At 26.9% G+C, this 19,212-nt stretch overlaps 3 protein-coding genes across 5 annotated transcripts; 1 reads left to right on the top strand and 2 right to left on the bottom strand.

The window, feature by feature from the left end:
• Window positions 1–808: 808 nt before the first annotated feature.
• On the bottom strand, window positions 809–3,023 carry LOC113789557 (calcipressin-2). 2 transcript variants are annotated; one of them, XM_075820147.1, is made up of 4 exons: window positions 2,738–3,023; window positions 2,471–2,666; window positions 1,893–2,394; window positions 809–1,784 (listed from the first exon to the last, which is right to left on the bottom strand). In XM_075820147.1, the coding sequence occupies exons 3-4, from the start codon at window positions 2,106–2,108 to the stop codon at window positions 1,170–1,172; spliced, it is 831 nt and encodes a 276-aa protein (XP_075676262.1). In that variant the 5' UTR covers window positions 2,109–2,394; window positions 2,471–2,666; window positions 2,738–3,023; the 3' UTR covers window positions 809–1,169. The 2 variants fall into 2 exon arrangements, with proteins under 2 accessions (XP_075676262.1, XP_075676263.1); XM_075820148.1 differs by having other exon boundaries at window positions 2,471–2,651.
• Window positions 3,024–4,424: 1,401 nt separating this feature from the next.
• On the top strand, window positions 4,425–11,259 carry LOC113789958 (acetyl-coenzyme A synthetase-like). 2 transcript variants are annotated; one of them, XM_075820146.1, is made up of 7 exons: window positions 4,425–4,672; window positions 5,167–5,547; window positions 8,411–9,132; window positions 9,214–10,179; window positions 10,245–10,344; window positions 10,426–10,671; window positions 10,746–11,259. In XM_075820146.1, exons 3-7 carry the CDS (start codon window positions 8,479–8,481, stop codon window positions 10,949–10,951), a joined length of 2,172 nt encoding a protein of 723 aa, XP_075676261.1. In that variant the 5' UTR covers window positions 4,425–4,672; window positions 5,167–5,547; window positions 8,411–8,478; the 3' UTR covers window positions 10,952–11,259. The 2 variants fall into 2 exon arrangements, with proteins under 2 accessions (XP_075676261.1, XP_027195363.2); XM_027339562.2 differs by lacking the exons at window positions 4,425–4,672; window positions 5,167–5,547 and having other exon boundaries at window positions 8,396–9,132.
• A 245-nt stretch (window positions 11,260–11,504) lies between these two features.
• LOC113789957 (uncharacterized) lies at window positions 11,505–18,793 on the bottom strand. The gene is made up of 8 exons (XM_027339560.2): window positions 16,454–18,793; window positions 15,771–16,374; window positions 15,547–15,688; window positions 14,769–15,426; window positions 14,272–14,694; window positions 12,724–13,134; window positions 12,391–12,648; window positions 11,505–12,308 (listed from the first exon to the last, which is right to left on the bottom strand). Exons 1-8 carry the CDS (start codon window positions 18,675–18,677, stop codon window positions 11,611–11,613), a joined length of 5,418 nt encoding a protein of 1,805 aa, XP_027195361.2. The 5' UTR covers window positions 18,678–18,793; the 3' UTR covers window positions 11,505–11,610.
• Between the last annotated feature and the right edge of the window lie 419 nt (window positions 18,794–19,212).

Genomic DNA, 19,212 nt, shown 5'->3' with positions numbered 1-19,212 from the left:
CTTTTTTTTCATTTCTGCTGCTGCTGTGGATGATGATAACCTTGTTGTTCTAATTTTATTTCGGGAGAAAATCAATTTAAAATCAAAAAAAAAATCAATTGCCAGTTGACCGTTGGATGTATTCAAACATTCAACCGAAGAGATAGATTTTGTAATTAAATTTTTTTTAAAAGGTAATTTCCCAAGAAAAAAAGTGTTCAATTTACATTTAATTTTAATTAATACTTTTTTTACACACACACAGACACACACACATTTTGATTATCATCATCATCAACATAAACATTATCTCGGTGAGAATAAAGTAATTAATTAAAAGATTTTGTTGTTGTTGTTAAAAGCAATGATACTGATGATGATGATGATGATAATAATAATTAACGACCACCATGAAAATATATTTTCAAATGAATCAATCAATCAATCAATCTCGTTTTTTTTTGACATATAAATGTCATTTTTGAATGGATTTTTATTTTGGGAAAAAAAGGATGTTTTGGATTTTTTCATTTTTGTTTAACCATTTAAAGCCAATCATCATCATTACAATTGTGTTACATTTGAGCAAATGATGAATGTTTGTTTGACAAAAAATTTTTTTTTGCTTGCTTGTTGCATAAATATGGTGACGAACACAAGCAAAAAAAGAAAGAGAGAAAAAATCATTAACATTATCAGGTTAATTATACGGATTTTTTTTCGACTATTTTTTCTTATTTTGGTCAATGATGATCTAGTTTCATTTTTTTTTCTTATTGTTGTTAATAGCCCGGTAATTTTTGTTTTTAATAATTCATATTTTTCCAAGTAACAACAACAAAAATCAACTGGAAATTTTTTTTACCAAAAATGGTAAAAATAAGTTTATAGCCGTTTTTTTATTTTGATTTATTAAAATTCATTAAACAAAAAATCATTTTTCTTGTGTCTTTGTATATTATGAAGATTTATATTATCGATTTATCATCGATAATGCTGTTGTTAACAAAATCAATCAAATAAAATTAGAAGCAAAAAACAAAAACAAAACAAAAAGCAAAAAAATCTAAGAAAACAACAAAATAAAATAAAATTATAAGTGATAAATGTGTGTTTAGTTTACTAATAGAATAGGATAGGTTGATTTTATTTTTTGATTGTTTTTTTGTTGTTGAAAATATTCAATGATTTCAATTCTGTTGATCCGATCGATAACGTGGTGGACATGATGTTTGTACAATTTTCATTTTCATCATTGGAATATTTGAATCATCATTGAAAAAACCATCATCAGCATTATCATCATCATCATTATCATTATCGTCATTATCATTATCTGGATCGATTGATAATGAATCTTGTTTTGTTGTTGTTGTTGCGGTTGAACCACAAACATGTACAACAATACCTGGTTGATTACAAGTTGGTGGATGTAATTCATGTGCTTGTCCAGGTATTAAATTTGCTAATGCTGATTGTAGATCAATATTTAATATTGGTTGTGCTTCTTCACAAGGTTCCCAACCTTCAGGTGGTGATGATGGTGGTGATATTAGAAATTGTTTTTCTAATGCTGGTGGTTTTAAATAATTATGATCATTATCATTTGATGAATTTTTTTTATTCATTATTTCAGCAAAATAACAATTAATTTGTTCATCACCAAATTTAATTTGATTCATTATAATACGTGCTTTTGTTGCTGCTTTTTGATCAGAAAAATCTAATCGTGCTCGTCGAAAACTTTTAAAATATAAAAATTTTACATCCGAATCTAATGAACGAAATGCTCGTTCAAATTCATCCTTGAATAATCAATCAATCAATCAATTAAAGAAAAGAAAAAAAACAAACAATAAATAAATATTAGTAAACAAACAAATCAAAGCAACAACAACAAAAAAAATACATACTCGTTGTTCAGTTGATTGCTGGAATATACGGCTATCCATATTGGTTATAATCAATGATTTTGGTAAATCTAATGATGATGATTCTTCAATAATACGATTTAATTCATCTAAATTTGTTGTATTGAATGTAACAAATGAATCATTATTACATGATAAATCATAACCATCATCATCATCATCATTATCATTATGATGATTTAAATTCTTTTGATCCATGTTCAGAAGAATTGTTGTTGTTTTTTTCAATTTTTGATAATACAAATTGTTATTTTCGTTTTGTTTTTTTGGTTGTTGTTGTCATTCATTCAATAACATCAACAATAAATAATAATCAAATGATGTTCAGGTACATGAATATTTTTGTTTGGAATCTGCTCACATACGTCATTAATACACGTAATTTGTTGACAACGATTGATTGTTTATTGAATGGATGATTATTTTTAGGATAAATAACAAATGATGGATGTCAATAGATTGTTTGATTGATTCAATAGGTGATCTAATGATGAAAAAAAGAATTAAATTCCAGAAAATTGATTAGAAATTTGAAACCAAACCTAAAAAATACAACTAACCTGATGATCAGCTGCTGTATAGTTGTCGTTGTTGTTGGTGAAAGCGGGATTTTTTTTCAGTATTTCTGTCAAAAAATTCGATTGCAATGGTGCTATAATGTTAAATATTACGTCAAAAATGATTACGTCTATTTAACGACCAAACAACGATGACTAACCAAAATATTATTCTGAAGAATTTCTGGATTTTTTTTTTCTGTTGTTGAAAAATTCAAAACATTTTAATTTTAACAAAAAAGAAAAAAATATTGTTCCAAAAACACATACCAGAAATACTGAAAATGAAAAATCAATGATGATGACGATGGCGACCAAAAAAATGATGATGATGATGATGAAATGAAATGATCTGTTGTTAATGATTATTATTCATTAAACTGAGTATGACGGTAGCAAAAAAAAATAGTTTCTCTCACTCCCTCTCTTTTTTTTAATAATAACAAAAGAATTTTTTTGTTTTTGTTTTTACTTTTTACTTTTTCTACTTCGTCATTGGATATTAATATGAATTCTTGTTCAAAAGAATTATTGTTGTTGTTGTTGTTGAATTTCAATGAATCAATTGTGTGTGCATGTGCTCTATTCATAGAGGACGAAATGATTTATTTTATTTTTTTTGAAATTCCAATTTACGTAATAAAGCCATATTACGTAAAATAAAAGCCATAGTTTAGTGGTCCAGGTAACCTAACATATTGTTTGATTTTCGATGTTATTCAATAAATATTACCTAGATTACGTTATTAAATTTAGAATTTCCGAAACAAAAAAATTAATTAATTTTAAATTCCGTTTTCGGTTTAATTGATAAAAGAAAAGAAAAATGATCCCGCACACACGCCATTAACACGCTATTGATAAGCGATATTTTGTCATCACACCATTTTCAGTCGTTTTTTTTACTGGCTGATATCAATGATGTCATGTTTCTTGCTTTCTCTCTTCATTTTCTTGATTTATTTTATTTTTGTTTTTGTTTTTTTTTTGTTTTTTTTTTTTTTTTTTTTAAATAAAATTACATTAACCCCTAGTACTCTGTAATTGATTGGTAAGTGTGTGTGTGTGTGTGTGTGTGATGATGTATAAAATAAATCAGACCAGAACATCACACGAGAAATAATGGTTCGATTTTATTTTTCTTCAGAATGATGAATGAATGAATCACCTCATCATCATATATTGGATATGATGATGATGTTGACATTTATCCTGATTGACTAAAGTACATCATCCTTTTTTACATTTTTTTTTTGTTTCTGATTAATAATTAATTATTATTATTTTTTTTTTTTTTTTTGATTGACAGAGTAAATAACAAATTTTAATTAACCTTGATGAAAAATATAAATATTACAGAATAATAATTAAATTCATGCGCAAATTCAAATTCTGGTTTTGAATCGAGAACCGGAAATCAAGAATATAAACATATTTTTATATAGACGACAAGAAGAGAGAAGGAAAAAAAGAAGGTCAAGGTTAAATTTATTTTTCATTTTTTTTCCGATTGCATTGATAAGAGCTTATGCTTTTGCTTAAAATGATTTATCCAAACAAAAATTTTTTTTTTTGGATCAACGCAAGAATAAAGATGGCGATCCATGTCGATCTATAGATATATAGAGAATGTAACAGAATCGCATGCGTAAATCAAATTCTGGAACAAATTTCCACAGATAGATATATTTTCATAACATTATGGCTATATAAATATTTTCAATTATATAAACGATGTACAATATATAGATAAAATTTGGTTGTCGATGTTGTCGATGATAATGATGATGATGATATTGATAATATAGCTTACTCTCTCTCCTACTTTCTCTTTCCGTGTTATCAGTTTTCTCTTGTTTTTTATTTATTTTCCTATTATGTTTTTTTTTGATTGTTGTTGTTGTTGTTATTGTCAATGATTATTATGTGGTAGCAGTATTTTCTGGTTGTTTTTTTTTGTTTTCTATTATCTGACATTTATCATTATCATTTTTCCTGGTTGTTTGAATCGGTTGTTTTCTTTTTTTTTGGTTGTGAAATTCCACGAAAATTTGAATCAGAATTTTCTGATTATGGTGATTTTTTGAAAAAAGAAAAAATAATTGTCAAAACCAAAACCCAAAAAACCAAAAAAAACGTCAACATCAAAATGGATTAATCCAATGAAAACCATCAATGCAACAAAACAAAACAAATAATGTAAAGGTAAAACTAACAAAAAATTAAAAGCATAAAAATATCATTTTGTAATATGATACTATTTACGATTTTGTTTTCTCATTATTGAATGATAAAATTTTGTTTATAATTTTCATCATATTAATAATCTTACATGATTTGATTATGATTTGATAAATCAAAATTTTTTCCTTGCTCCATCATCATATAAAACCCATTCGGAGAAAAAAAAGAAGGATTCTTTCTTTCTTATTTTTTTCTTGTCAAATGAAATCAATCAAACAATTTGATTGATAATCCTTATTGATTCCACATTGATTTCATTCAATTCTTTGGAATTTTATTCAGATTTTACTAAATTAAAAAAAAAAAATTGTAAATCTTTGTTTTCCCTGTTATTATTTGTCCCAATCACATCAATGATATTATTTCACAAAAATCCTGTTTTCTTTTCTTCTTTGATTGTTTCCTTCAATTATTTTTTTTTTTCTTTTTCCTTTCTTTTAAATCAAAAAAATTAGATGTGATTCATCGAATTATCTTTTTTTTTTTAAATGGAAAAAACTTTTGGTTGTGAAACAAAAAAAACGTTTGGGCCTGAAAACTTAACAAAAAAAATTATTTTTCCGCATTCTTATCATCATTTGGATTCCTTTTTCATCAAAAACGTTACATACAAAACGAACAAACAACATTTAATCTCATTTTTTTTCTTTGGTTGTGAATCTTAAACAAGAAAAACGTAAACAAAATTCCGTTCCAAATATCAATTTTGGTTGTGAAATTTTCTGGTTGTGTTTTTTTTTCGGGAAACCAAAAAAATAAATAAACATCTCATTGATATTGGTGGTTGTGAAATTTTTACGTAGTTTTCAACTATAACAATATATTTAAAAAAAAAGGTTAGTGGTTTGTTTTATCAAATTTTAATTGTATTTAGTGTGGGGGAAATATTTTCCTTTAACCCTAGCATCTTATTTATTTTAATTTTTTGTTATCGAAGAAAAGAAAAATATGAACGTACATTTCATATCCTTGAAATGTTTGATTTGCTAAAACTACAGACAGGGAAATAATTATAATCATTGTCTGTTGTTGTTGTTGTTGTTGTTTTATTTAAGTAAATTCCCTTTTTTTTGTTGTTGTTGTTGTTAACGTACATTCCTTCTTTTACGCATGCTCTATTGTTGTTATCTAACATTTCATCTTGATTTTTAAGGAATTTAATAATTACATTGAACAACAGGACAAAAAAAAACTAAACTATACTAAATTCCATCTGTATACAAATATCAATCGATTTTTTATTAATATTACAAATCGATCGATCGATCAATCGATCAAATTGATCGATTCTTTGTGAACAAAAAAAGAAAAATTCAATTGAAATTGAATTTCAATTTTTTCATCATCATCATTGACGTTATCATTGATGATGATGTTGATGATCAAAACGTTTTTCTTTCTTTTTTTCGTTTATTTCAATCAAATTGAAATGAAAGGAAAATTCAAATGAAAATTCAATGACTTTTCTTTCTTTCTTTTTTTCATACAAACATTTCCTGTCATTTAATTTTACTGGTTGTAAACATTACACACACTTAATAATCGTACAAAATTTGAAAATTATATTTTAATTTTTGAAGTACGAGGAAGTTGATCAACAAAATTGCTCACTCTCTCTCTCTCTCTCTCTCTCTCTCTCTCTCTCTCTCTCTCTCTCTCTCTCTCTCTCTCTCTCTCTCTCTCTCTCTCTCTCTCTCTCTCTCTCTCTCTCTCTCTCTCTCTCTCTCTCTCTCTCTCTCTCTCTCTCTCTCTCTCTCTCTCTCTCTCTCTCTCTCTCTCTCTCTCTCTCTCTCTCTCTCTCTCTCTCTCTCTCTCTCTCTCTCTCTCTCTCTCTCTCTCTCTCTCTCTCTCTCTCTCTCTCTCTCTCTCTCTCTCTCTCTCTCTCTCTCTCTCTCTCTCTCTCTCTCTCTCTCTCTCTCTCTCTCTCTCTCTCTCTCTCTCTCTCTCTCTCTCTCTCTCTCTCTCTCTCTCTCTCTCTCTCTCTCTCTCTCTCTCTCTCTCTCTCTCTCTCTCTCTCTCTCTCTCTCTCTCTCTCTCTCTCTCTCTCTCTCTCTCTCTCTCTCTCTCTCTCTCTCTCTCTCTCTCTCTCTCTCTCTCTCTCTCTCTCTCTCTCTCTCTAGTACGTTTCATGTTTTGATTTTTAAATTTCTGGTTAAATTAACCAAATTTCTTCAGAAAAAAAACCTTGATTTGTTATGTCAATGTTGTTGTAAGGAAAACCGTAAAAAGTTAGGTTTGGTTAACATTGATATTTCACACTTTTTACTCTTATTCTGTTTACAGAAATAAAAAAATTGTTGGCCATAGGAAAATCATTATTGAAATCTGTGAATGTCCACATTGACAAACAACGAGAAACAAAAATTTTCTCTCTCTTGTTGACGTTATAATGAATGACGTATACGGTTTTTTTATTGAAAAAAAAAATTCAATGTAATTTTTGATTGTCGTCGGCGATTGATTGTAGTCGTAATCATCAAATCATAAAAAATTTAAATAGAAAAAAACAACTTTAAAATACAGGAGAGAAAAGGAAAGAAAGAAAAGGAAAGAAATTTTTTTAAAACAACCACTATCTCTATCTCAAAGTTTTTTTTTAATTTAAATAAACAAAACCAAATGACCACCTCTACTACCACCAAAAAAAAAAAAAAAAAAAAAAATTCAAATTTCAATAATTTTTTTTTCTTCTTCTTCTGAATCAGCGGTAGTTACCCCGGATTCAAAGATTTTTTTTTTTTTTTGTTCAATTGATTTAACGTAATTATCAATCAATCAATCAATCAATGACGAAAAATGTAATTTTACATAGTAAAGAAAATTACAAATTTTATGATCAATACAACAAAATCAATACAAAAAAAGAGAGGATGTATATATTTGTTTAATGTCACCAACAACATTGTTGTCGTCATTAATGACAAGGATAATTTGAAGAAAAAAAAATAACTGAATAAATCCAATCAATCAATATTCAAAAAAAAAAAAATTTGATCATTGATTGATTGGTGACAAAGTTTAGTTTATTGTTTTTTTTGTTTTTGTTTTGTTTAAACTAAATTCTACATCATATTTTTATTATAAACTAAATTCTGTGATTAATTAATTTAAAAAAAATTGATTAGTGATTGATTGATAGACATAAATATCGATCACACACACACATATATAGGTGACAATCGATTGCCTTCGGTTGAAAAAGACATTGTGCTAATAAACACAAACATCACTATTTTACTACAGGTGTGTGTGTGTAAATGATTGATTGAGATTTACAACAAGAAGAAGAAGAAAAAAAAATTTGACTACCTAAATGCAAAATGATTGAAATTGAATTTGGTTAAATTTACATTTTTCCCCATTCAATCTAAAGTGTACGATTTTTTTTTTGCTTTTTCTCGAATACAGAACACAACCAGCAAATTTAACCACATACATTTGAGAGATTGAATCAAAAAAAAAAAAAAAATAAATAATTTCATGTTTTTTTCTGATAGCTAAAAAATATTATTACGGTAAATATTTTTTTTTTTTTCAATCAATCAAATGAATAGTTTAGCTAGCAATAATTATTCATTTACAATAATAACATCAATCGAATTAGTGTCCCCAGAAAAAAAGTGATCATTTTTTTTAATAATAAAAATTTTTTTACATTTTCTTTTTCTTCTTCTCTTTCTTTTTCTTCAAACAAAACAGAATTTCTTTTTAATACACAGCAAATTTAGTTCAAAAAAACAGATTATAATAATAATTAATAATTAATAATGGACAGCAATAATAATACATCAATCACCAATAACAGCAATATTCAATTAAGTCCAACAAAACAACGACAAATGGCCAATACAAATGATAATATGAATGGTGTTGGTAATTTGATAAATGATGATGATATAAAAATATTAGATCGTATTTGTTGTGATGGACAACAATTTGAACAAACTATTCGTCGTCAAGCACATTTAAAATCAATTGATGAATATTATCAACTTTATGAACAATCAATAAAATTACCGGGTGAATTTTGGAAAAATGTTGCACGTGATTTTTATTGGACAACACCATTACCTGAAAATAATGATAAAATTCTTGATTATAATTTTGATATTAATTCTGGTTCGATTAAAATCGAATTTTTAAAAGATGTACGAACAAATATTACTTATAATCTATTGGATCGTATTATTAATCGTGGATTTGGTGATCGTATTGCATATTATTGGGAAGGTAATGAATTAAATGAACGACAACAGGTTACATATTTGGAATTACGTTCAAAAGTTTGCCGTATGGCTAATGCATTAAAACGTATGGGTATTGGTATTGGTGATCGTGTTGCTATTTATTTACCGGTTACAATTGAATTAGTTGTAGCAATGTTAGCATGTGCTCGTATCGGTGCTATTCATACTATTGTGGTAAGTAACGAATGATTTTATTGATGATGATCATACAGTTATGTTATCATCAATTTTTTCCACATCCTCAAAAAAAAATAGTTTGCTGGTTTCAGTGCACATTCACTTGCTGAACGTATGTGTAGTGCAAGGGTTAAAATTTTAATTACAGCTGATGCATCATTTCGTGGTGATAAATTTCTTCATTATCAACCAATTATTGATGAAGCAATTAGTAATTGTATTGAACGTAAATTATCATTAAAATCAGTTATTATTGTTAATCGTTTTGATCAATCAATTCATCGTAATAAAAATCAATATGAATCAATTGTTGAACAATATCAATCTAAATATGAACATTTATTTGTATCATGGAAACAAATTAATGAAAATGAATTGGATAATTGTGAACCAGAATGGTTATCAGCTGAACATCCATTGTTTATTCTTTATACAAGTGGTTCAACTGGTAAACCAAAAGGTGTTTTACATACAGTTGGTGGTTATATGTTAACAACAGCTATTGTATTTAAATATGCATTCAATTATCGTGATGGTGATATATTTTTTTGTACGGCTGATCTTGGTTGGATTACTGGTCATACAGCTAATGTTTATGGTTCATTAGCAAATGGTGCTTCAATTATATTGTTTGAAGGTGTTCCTATTCATCCAAAACCAGATCGTCTTTGGACAATTATTGATGAATATCGTGCAAATATTTTCTATACTGCACCTACTGCAATTCGTTCATTAATGAAATTTGATGATAAATATGTTCGTTCACATGAAATGAATGAATTAAAATTAATAGCAATGGTTGGTGAACCTATTAATCGTGATGCATGGTTTTGGGTTTATCGAATGATTGGTAAAGAACGTTGTCCAATTATTGATACATATTTTCAAACTGAAACAGGTGCACCAATGATTTTTCCAATACCAAATATTATTGATTTAAAACCTGGTTCAGCTACAGTACCATTTTTTGGTATTTTGCCGGTTATTCTTGATGAAAATGGTAAAGAAATTTTAGGTACTGAATCCGGATTTCTTGCATTTAAAGTAAGTTTTTTTTCGATTGTTTGTTTTCTGGTTTAACAAACATTTTTTTTGTTGGTCACTTACAGCAAGCATGGCCGGGTATAGCACGTACAATTGATGGTGATCATGAACGTTTTGAATCCACTTATTTTGAACGATTTCCTGGCTATTATTTTACCGGTGATGGTAAATATTATGCATTGAAAACGATTGTTTCAAAATTATCAATAATTTTTTGTTTGTTTGTTTGTCGTTTTGTATATATAGCTGCTTATCGTGATTCTGATGGTTATTATTGGATTACTGGTCGTACAGATGATCTATTAAATGTATCTGGACATTTATTATCGACAGCTGAAATTGAATCAGCTATATTAAAAGATAAACGTATTGCTGAAGCTGCTTCAGTACCAATGCCACATTCAATTAAAGGACAATGTATTTGTGCATTTATTGTAACAAAAAATGGTTATAATTATGATAATAATTTTGAAAAAGATATACGTAATCAGGGTATGTTAATGTTGTTGTTGTTGTTGTTAATTTTATGTTTATTCAAATCATTTTTGAATTATTAATTTTCAAAGTTCGTCATGAAATTGGACCGGTCGCTACACCTGATCTCATATTGAATGTTCGTGCATTACCAAAAACACGTTCAGGTAAAATAATACGACGTGTATTGGCAAAAATTGCTTGTGGAGAAAAATCAAATTTCGGTGATATATCAACAATGACCGATGAAACAATTATTCAACATTTAATTGATATACGTATGGAACATTCTGGTTAATTATTTTTAATAATAATCAATCGATCATCGTTAATTATTAATCATCAATCAATCAATTTTGATTCTTTTTCGTTTTGTTATCGAAAGAAAAATTGATATAGATTTTTCCAAAAAAGTAATTAGTGTTTTTCTGTGCTCATATGTGTGTTAGTGTGTTTGTCTAATTTCGGTTCAATTTAATTCATCATATTTGTCATTGAGAAAAAATTAAATTTTCTCTTTTTTTCAAAACTTAAAAACAAGAAAACAAATAGCATCTTCATTGATAATATTTTGTTGTTGTTTTTTTTTCTTTTTGGTAGTAGACAAAATTTATATTCAAAAAAAAAATATAATAATTAATGTTATTCAACGTTATTATAATATAAAAAAAATTTAATGAACAACAAAAACATTTATTCATTATTCAAACGCGCATTATATACACACACATATCGTTAAATTCATATATAGTTTGGTTGATTTGTTTTGAATTTTTGGGTTGAAAATTTTAATTAAAGAAAAAAAAATAAATAACAATAAATTTAACAATAAAAAATAATAATTTGTTGCCAAATTGCTATGTTTATAATTAATTAATCAATTTTTTTTTAGATAAATAAAAATTAATTTATATAAATTTAATTAAATTTTTGTCCAACATTTTTTTAAAAAATGATTTATTTGGCTAAATTTTTGTTAGCATTCCAATAATCAATAGTTTGCATTTCATATAATCTTGATAATGCACGTTCAAATGCAAACATTTCTTCTTCACCGCTAAATATTGATGCATTAAGATCATCCGATGTCATACCAAGATCATCCATTAATTTACGATTATCATCATTAGCTAGTACATCTTCAATACGTTGTACCTGAAATAATTCATCACAAGGTACATCACTAGTAAACATACAACGTACATGATGATCATAAAATGTATCAATCATTGTTATAAATCTTCTTGCCTGTCCACGTAATTTCATTGTTAATTTAGGTATATCACGTATGATAACCGTATGATAATATTGAGCAATTGTTAAATAATCAATTGCACCTAATGGTTGATCACATAATTCGGCAAATGATGAATCTAATACACCACCACATGTACGTTTTAATGTTACATTTCGTCCTTTAATTGTCAATGTTTTTGGCCGTATTGAATCATTTTCATTATTAGCCAATACTTTAAACATTAAATTAATTGTTTTATCCGTATCTTTATTATTAATATAATAAACTTGATGTTTTTTTGAATCAACTAGACGACGATAATCAATACCGGATGCTAATTCATAAACATCACAATGTTTTTTTAATAGATCAATAAATGGTAAAAAATTACTACGTTGAAGTCCACCTTTGTATAATTCTATTTCCAAAAGAGAGAGAGAGAAAGAAAAAAAACAAACAAATTAATCAATGAAAGTCAATCTGATTGTAAAAAATATTACCATCAGGAGGACGATTCGATGTAGCAATCATAACCATACCATGGGCAAATAATTGTTTAAAAAAATGTTTCAATATCATTGCATCACCAATATCGGTAACTTGAAATTCATCCAGACAAATAAACCATGATTCTTCAACAATATCCTGAGCGATAATCGGTATCGGATCAAAATCAAATGATGCACGTTTACGACCATCCATGGTGCTGCTTAGGACATTTCTTGATTCATTTCGTCGTTGTTTATGTTGATGAAAACCTTTTGGTTTTTTTCCAGAAAAAAATCAATTAATTAAAATATTTGTGGTAAGAACAAAATGATTGATCAACTTACGATTATGAAAATCTAACATAAATGAATGAAAATGAACACGTCGTCGTTTTCTAGGATCAACCGAACAATTATCAAAAAATAGATCCATTAACATTGTTTTACCACAGCCAACATTACCATGTAGATAAAGGCCACGATTTTTAACCGGTTGATTCGAACATTCTGATTCTGATTTTTTTGATGATCCACCACCACCACCACCACCAAATAATGATGATAATTTCGAAACAATTAAATTTGATGGACTAGATTCGGATAAAATCGATGATGATGATAATGATGGTTGATAATCATTTAATTGTTCATCTAATTGTAATAAACGTTGAATAATAGCTGTTTGATGTGGATCATCATGAATCTGTTTCAAACGTACACGGCTTTCATATTCGATTAATATTTTTGATCTTGTAACTTTTTATTCAAAACAAAACAAACAAAACAAATTCATTAAAACAAACAGAAGAAATTTTAGATTTCAAATATAACTTACAATCAATATTTTTTGTAAAAATTGATCGTATCGATTGATCAAAATAACATTTATTTTGTTTAATCAAAGTAAATATACCAATTCGAAAAGACATTTTAAAAATTCAAAAAATTAACAAAAAAACAGAATCAATCAATCGCGATAGATCGATATTCAATCGATGAAAGGCGGAATTTGTTTCTCTTTCTGCAATCGTTTGAAAAAAAGGAATAATCTTTTTCTTTCTTTTTTTGCCGCATCAATCGCTTCGATGGGTCAAATCAAATGAAGCAAGTTTTGTTTTTGTTTTTGCTGTTTGTTGTTGATGTCAAACACTAGCTATTGTTATTTCCATTCATAAACAATGTATTCATTTGAATTTTGTTTGTAAAAAATCAAAATTTAATAATTGATAATAATAATAATAATAATAGTCAATTTGTTATACAAATATGAATGAATTACAAATATTTGAAACAGAAAATAAAATTTCATTTAACATCAATATTTGTGAACGACAACAACAACAACAATAATAATGATAAAATTGATGAAAAAAATTTGATAATAATGGTGGTGGTGATTAATTATTATTATTATTATGAACACAAAATGTACAATATTGATTGATATTTATGGAATATTCATTCATTTTATTTAATTTGTTGTTGTTGTTGAATCTTTATTTCATTTTTTTTCTTCTTGTTCTAACCAATCAATTAATTTTGATTCAATAAATTGTTTCCAATAAATATTTGAACGTATTTTTTCTAAACTTTGTTTAACAGCTGATTTACCTGAACCTAATGGTACATGACGAAAATAATGATCAACTTGATCATAATCAAATTTTGTTGAAAAATGCCATGTTGTTTCTGAAATAATTGTATCCAATGCAAATGAACCCATACCAAGTATATCGAAAATTTGTTGCCAATTTGAACGAATAAATTTCCATGCCATATCACGACCAATAGGATTTCTTGCTACATTTTGTATAACAAAATATGTATCCTGTGTACGAATTTTTGTCCGATTAAGTGATGATTGTAAATATTTTGATAATAAATAATGATTACGTGTTGATCCAAGTATACCTAATAATAAACGTTTTTCTGATGCAATCATTGTATTTAAATATTTTTGCCAACAATAATTCCATTCTTTATCTGATCCATATTCAATACCGGCACTATAAACAATATCTCGAATATTTGCCGGTACTGCTTTTTTTTCCAACATCCATTGACGAAAATAATATAATGCTTTATCTATTGATTGTTTATGGCCATAATAGACGGCAGCACGTAACAATATGGCACGAAGTTTTTTCTCAAACATTCCATCCGTAGGACGTTCATTCCAATCAAGTTGTTTAATCATTGGTAATATTAAACGTAATATATAACGATGTAAAAGGGGATTTTGTGGCATTACAGCATCGAATGTACCAAAATGTGTTAATAATGTTTCCCATGGTACATAATCTTGTTCACCATTTTCTATTCATTCATTGTTTTTTTTTCAATGAAATCAAAATAAACTAATTGTATTTTATAATCCATATAAATCTTACCCAAATATTTAGTTAAATTCATAGCAATTTCAACATCTAGATATCCATTACGCATCAATGATAATGCATCATCAATTAAACCGGCACGATCTGATGGTGAAAGTATATGGTTTTTATCATTTGAAGAATAAAGAATTTGAATTAATTGTTGCCAAATAGTTGGTTCATAATTAACACGATAAAAACCACTTTGTTTACGATTTAATTTAAACCATGAATTTTCTTTACGATTTAAATGTATTCGTTTTTGTGTAGAATTAAGCCAATAAACTTGATTTTGATTAATATTTGTTGATGTTATTATTGTTAATGGTACTATCCATGTTTGATTTATCATTAAAATTGATTGATTATCATTTAATTGTTGTTCAAATTCATTTGGACTTAATGATGATATAAAACGTTGTTGTTTAACAATAATTTCTGTACCATTTTGATTCCATTCAACCATTATAACCGGATAACCTTGTTGAAATATCCATGTATCCATTATAGCTGATACATTAATAGGTAATGATATTGAAACTTGTGAAAAACATTCCCATAATTGACTTGTACGTGTTGTTTGAAATTTATATCTATTTAGATAATTTTCTAAACCACTTTGTAGATTTTCAATACCCAAAAAATCAACAATCATACGAATTAAACATGATCCCTGTTTTGTTTGGATTATGAACAAATTAACATTTATTTAAGTAAACAAAAGAAAAAGAAAAAGAAAAAGAAAATGATTTTAAATTGAAAATCAAAATGAAAATGAAATAAAATGAAAAACCTTTTTATAGGAAATTAAATCAAAAATTCCTTCAATATCAGCCGGATTTATAACAGTTGTATTGATTGGATGTGAACTAAATAATGAATCTAATGCTAATGCATGTTGTGATGTTGATATTACAAATTGATCCAACATTCGCCTGAAAAAAATCAAAATCAAAACATAATAAGCATATCATTATTGAATTGAATTGATTGAAATGTTTTTTTGTTGATACAAACCATTCTGGATGAATAAAATCGACACCTAAATTTTCAACATAAGATGCAAAACCTTCATTTAACCAAAGATCATTCCACCAATTCATTGTAACAAGATTACCAAACCATTGATGTGCAATTTCATGTGCAACAACAATAGCAACCTGTTCTTTAACTTCACTACTTGAATCTTGTTCATTATATAATAATGCTGTCATACGAAATGTAATTAGGCCCCAATTTTCCATTGCACCGGCACCAAAATCTGGTACAGCAACCAGATCTAATTTTTTTAATGGATATGGTATCTTAAAGAAACGTTCAAAATATGCTAATATATGTTTGGTTGCATTCAATGCAAACATTACATTCTGTTCTTGACCAATTGGTACTAATGCACCAGTACGTATACCATTTATTGTTTCACCCGGTACAAATGAAAAATCACAAACAACAAATGCAATAACATATGTTGACATTGGTACTGTTGGTTCAAATTTTGATAATATTTTTGTTATTGTTCTATTTCCATTTCCATTATAGATTATACGTTTTTCATCAATTTTTTCCGTATTAAAATATGCTTTATATTGTTCATCATGTACAATACTAAGCTGAAATGATGCTAGGGAGAAAAAAATATGTTTTTGTTCAGATTCAAAATTAATTTTATCATATCCATTTTTAAAATTAAAAAATTTTACCTTTCATAGCTGGTTCATCAAAACAAGGAAATGCTGTACGTGCTAATGTTGGTTCAAAATGTGTTGTCAATAAATGTCGTTTTATTTGTAATTTTTCATTAAAATAACTACTAACATAAAAACCTTCCAATTGATCTTCAATTTTTCTACAAAATTCTAAATAAAGACAATATTGATTATTAATCAATAAATATTGATCAAATTCAATATATAATTGTTCTAATTTAATACATTCACTATATTTTTGTATATTTATATGATTAGTTTGATTATTTAAATCTTTTATTGTTATTGATGTTATATTTAATTTTTTTGAATGTATTATTATAAATTTAGTTTGTTCATTAATCTTAAATCGTATCGATACATTTCCTTTATTAATTAATCGTTCAATATCAGGTTGCATAAATAAATCATAATGTTTTGGCTGTATAAAACTAGGTAATCGTACATTATTCCATGGAAATGTTTGATTATTTGTATCATAATAATTTAATATAAATTCATCTGATGTATTTTTTTGTTCATTTGTCATTCTTGTATTGATTATTGATTGTCGATCATTGTTGTTTCTGTTTGGATCACAATTATTTGTTGATGATGATGATGATAATAATGATGGCTGTTTTGTTGTTGAATAATGATGAGGAATTTGATGCTGATGATGATATTGATGTTGTGTTGTTGGTGAACGATAATCAGTTCCATTCATATTATTATTATTAGCTATGATTGATACATTCGATAATTCGGTATGTTTATTATTATCTTCACATTTAAATGTTAATATTAAAAAACTTTGAAATATTGCAGCCAATAAAATAAACAAAAATGTTGCAATAGCCATTTTAATGAAAAAATTCTGACAAATTCTTATTGATAATGATGGTGATGATGTTGTTGTTGTTGTTCGAATTGATGTTGGAACAGTTTGTTGTTGTTGTTGTTGTTGTGATGATAATGTTTCCGATGATAATGGTATTAATGAATTACGACGATGTTGTCGATCATTTTGATGATGATGAGGATTATGATGATGAAGAATTGATTGCTGTGGTGATTCAAATATTGTTAATGGATGTTGTTGTACTGATGCCGTTGTTGTTGCCGTCGTTGTTGTTGTCGTAGTTGTTGATGATTGTGATTGTTGATGAGAAGTATTATTATTATTATTATTGAATGTTGTTGTCGATGATTCAGCTGTCTGTGATTGATTAATTTGATTGGCATTAGTTGTTACAGCTGCTGTTTCTACCACTGTTGTTGTTGTTGTTGTTTTCGCAATCGAATTATCAAAATCATTATTATTATTATTTGTTGTTGTTGTTAATGATGATATATTTTCATTATTATTAACATTTTCATAATAAACATTAGCTATTTGTTGTTGTTGTCGTCTTTGTCTTTGTCTTCTTTGTTGTTGTTGTTGTTGTTGATTATTTGAAACATTAATTAAATTACGTAATGATGATGTTAAAAAATTAATACTAAACCATCCATTTGATGTTGATGATTGTTGTTGTTGTTGTTTTGGTTGTTGTTGATTAATTGTTGTTGTTGTTGAATAATCGATTGTTTCTTGATCATCTATCGAACTATTATTTACATCAATCATTATCATTTTGATTATCGAATCATTTATTTGATTATTTAATAATTTTGGTGATTTAGGTGGTGAACATTTACTATTTGTTGTTGCATTTGATAATATTGTTGCATTAGTTGTTGTATTTAATGTTGTTGATGATGATGATTTTGATATTGATGATGATGATGATGATGTTTCATGGAAATCATAGGTTGAACTAATCATATTTAATGGTGAAGAACAATTATAGTCATCTTCATCATCATCATCAACAACAGCAACAACATCTTTTTGTTGATAATTGTTATTCATTGATTTAATTGTATCTGTCATCGTCATCATCATATTATCATTATTATGATTGAAATTTATTTCCGTTCTCGATGTTTTTGATGTTATTAATGGATCATGATTGATTGATAATTGTTTTAATAAATTATTATTATCATCATCATCATCATAATCATTATTATTTGACAACAATGAAGATTTATTTAATAATAAATTGGTCATCATTTCCGTACAATTATCATCCTCATCATCATTATCATTATCATTATCATTATTATTATTATTATTATTATGTTTGGTTGTCGACCTAGATAATGTATTCAACAGCATCATCATTATTATCATTATACGAATTAAATCATGACCAAAAAAAAAATCAAAATCAAAATCTAATTAATTAATTAATTAATTAATTGGATTGATTAATTTCATTTGATTGAAATTAAAATTGTTTGAAAAACACTGATTGAAAAAAAAAACAGAAACAAAACATAAACTGTTAATGAAATTAAAATCGAAATCGAAACAAACACTGCACACATTATAAGACAACTTTCATATTAATGTAATAATGAAAGGAAATTGAATATAAGTAATAGGAACAAGAAAAACAAACAAACCAAACAAAACAGATTATTAATTCAATTCAAACTATTTGAAAAACAACATCATTTAAATTGTCGATCAAAACGACAACGACGACGGCGACGGCGACGATGATCAACGAACGACAACGACGACCACGACGAATCGTCCATCATGGTTCTTCTTCTTCTTCTACATTTACATTACTGCAGTATATACAAACACAAAAAACAGTATATATTGGACAATATATGCGTGGGCGTCTTGAAGTAGCATCCATGGTCAACCAGAAAAA

This window comes from Dermatophagoides pteronyssinus, unplaced genomic scaffold (assembly GCF_027571235.1).
Source record: "Dermatophagoides pteronyssinus isolate colony J.1.1.1.1 unplaced genomic scaffold, Derpt_VIB-CSIC_2022.12 sq0005, whole genome shotgun sequence".
In the NCBI taxonomy this organism is placed as follows: domain Eukaryota; kingdom Metazoa; phylum Arthropoda; class Arachnida; order Sarcoptiformes; family Pyroglyphidae; genus Dermatophagoides; species Dermatophagoides pteronyssinus.
The sequence above is the reverse complement of the archived record's forward strand: the minus strand, read 5'-3'. Positions and strand labels throughout refer to the sequence as shown.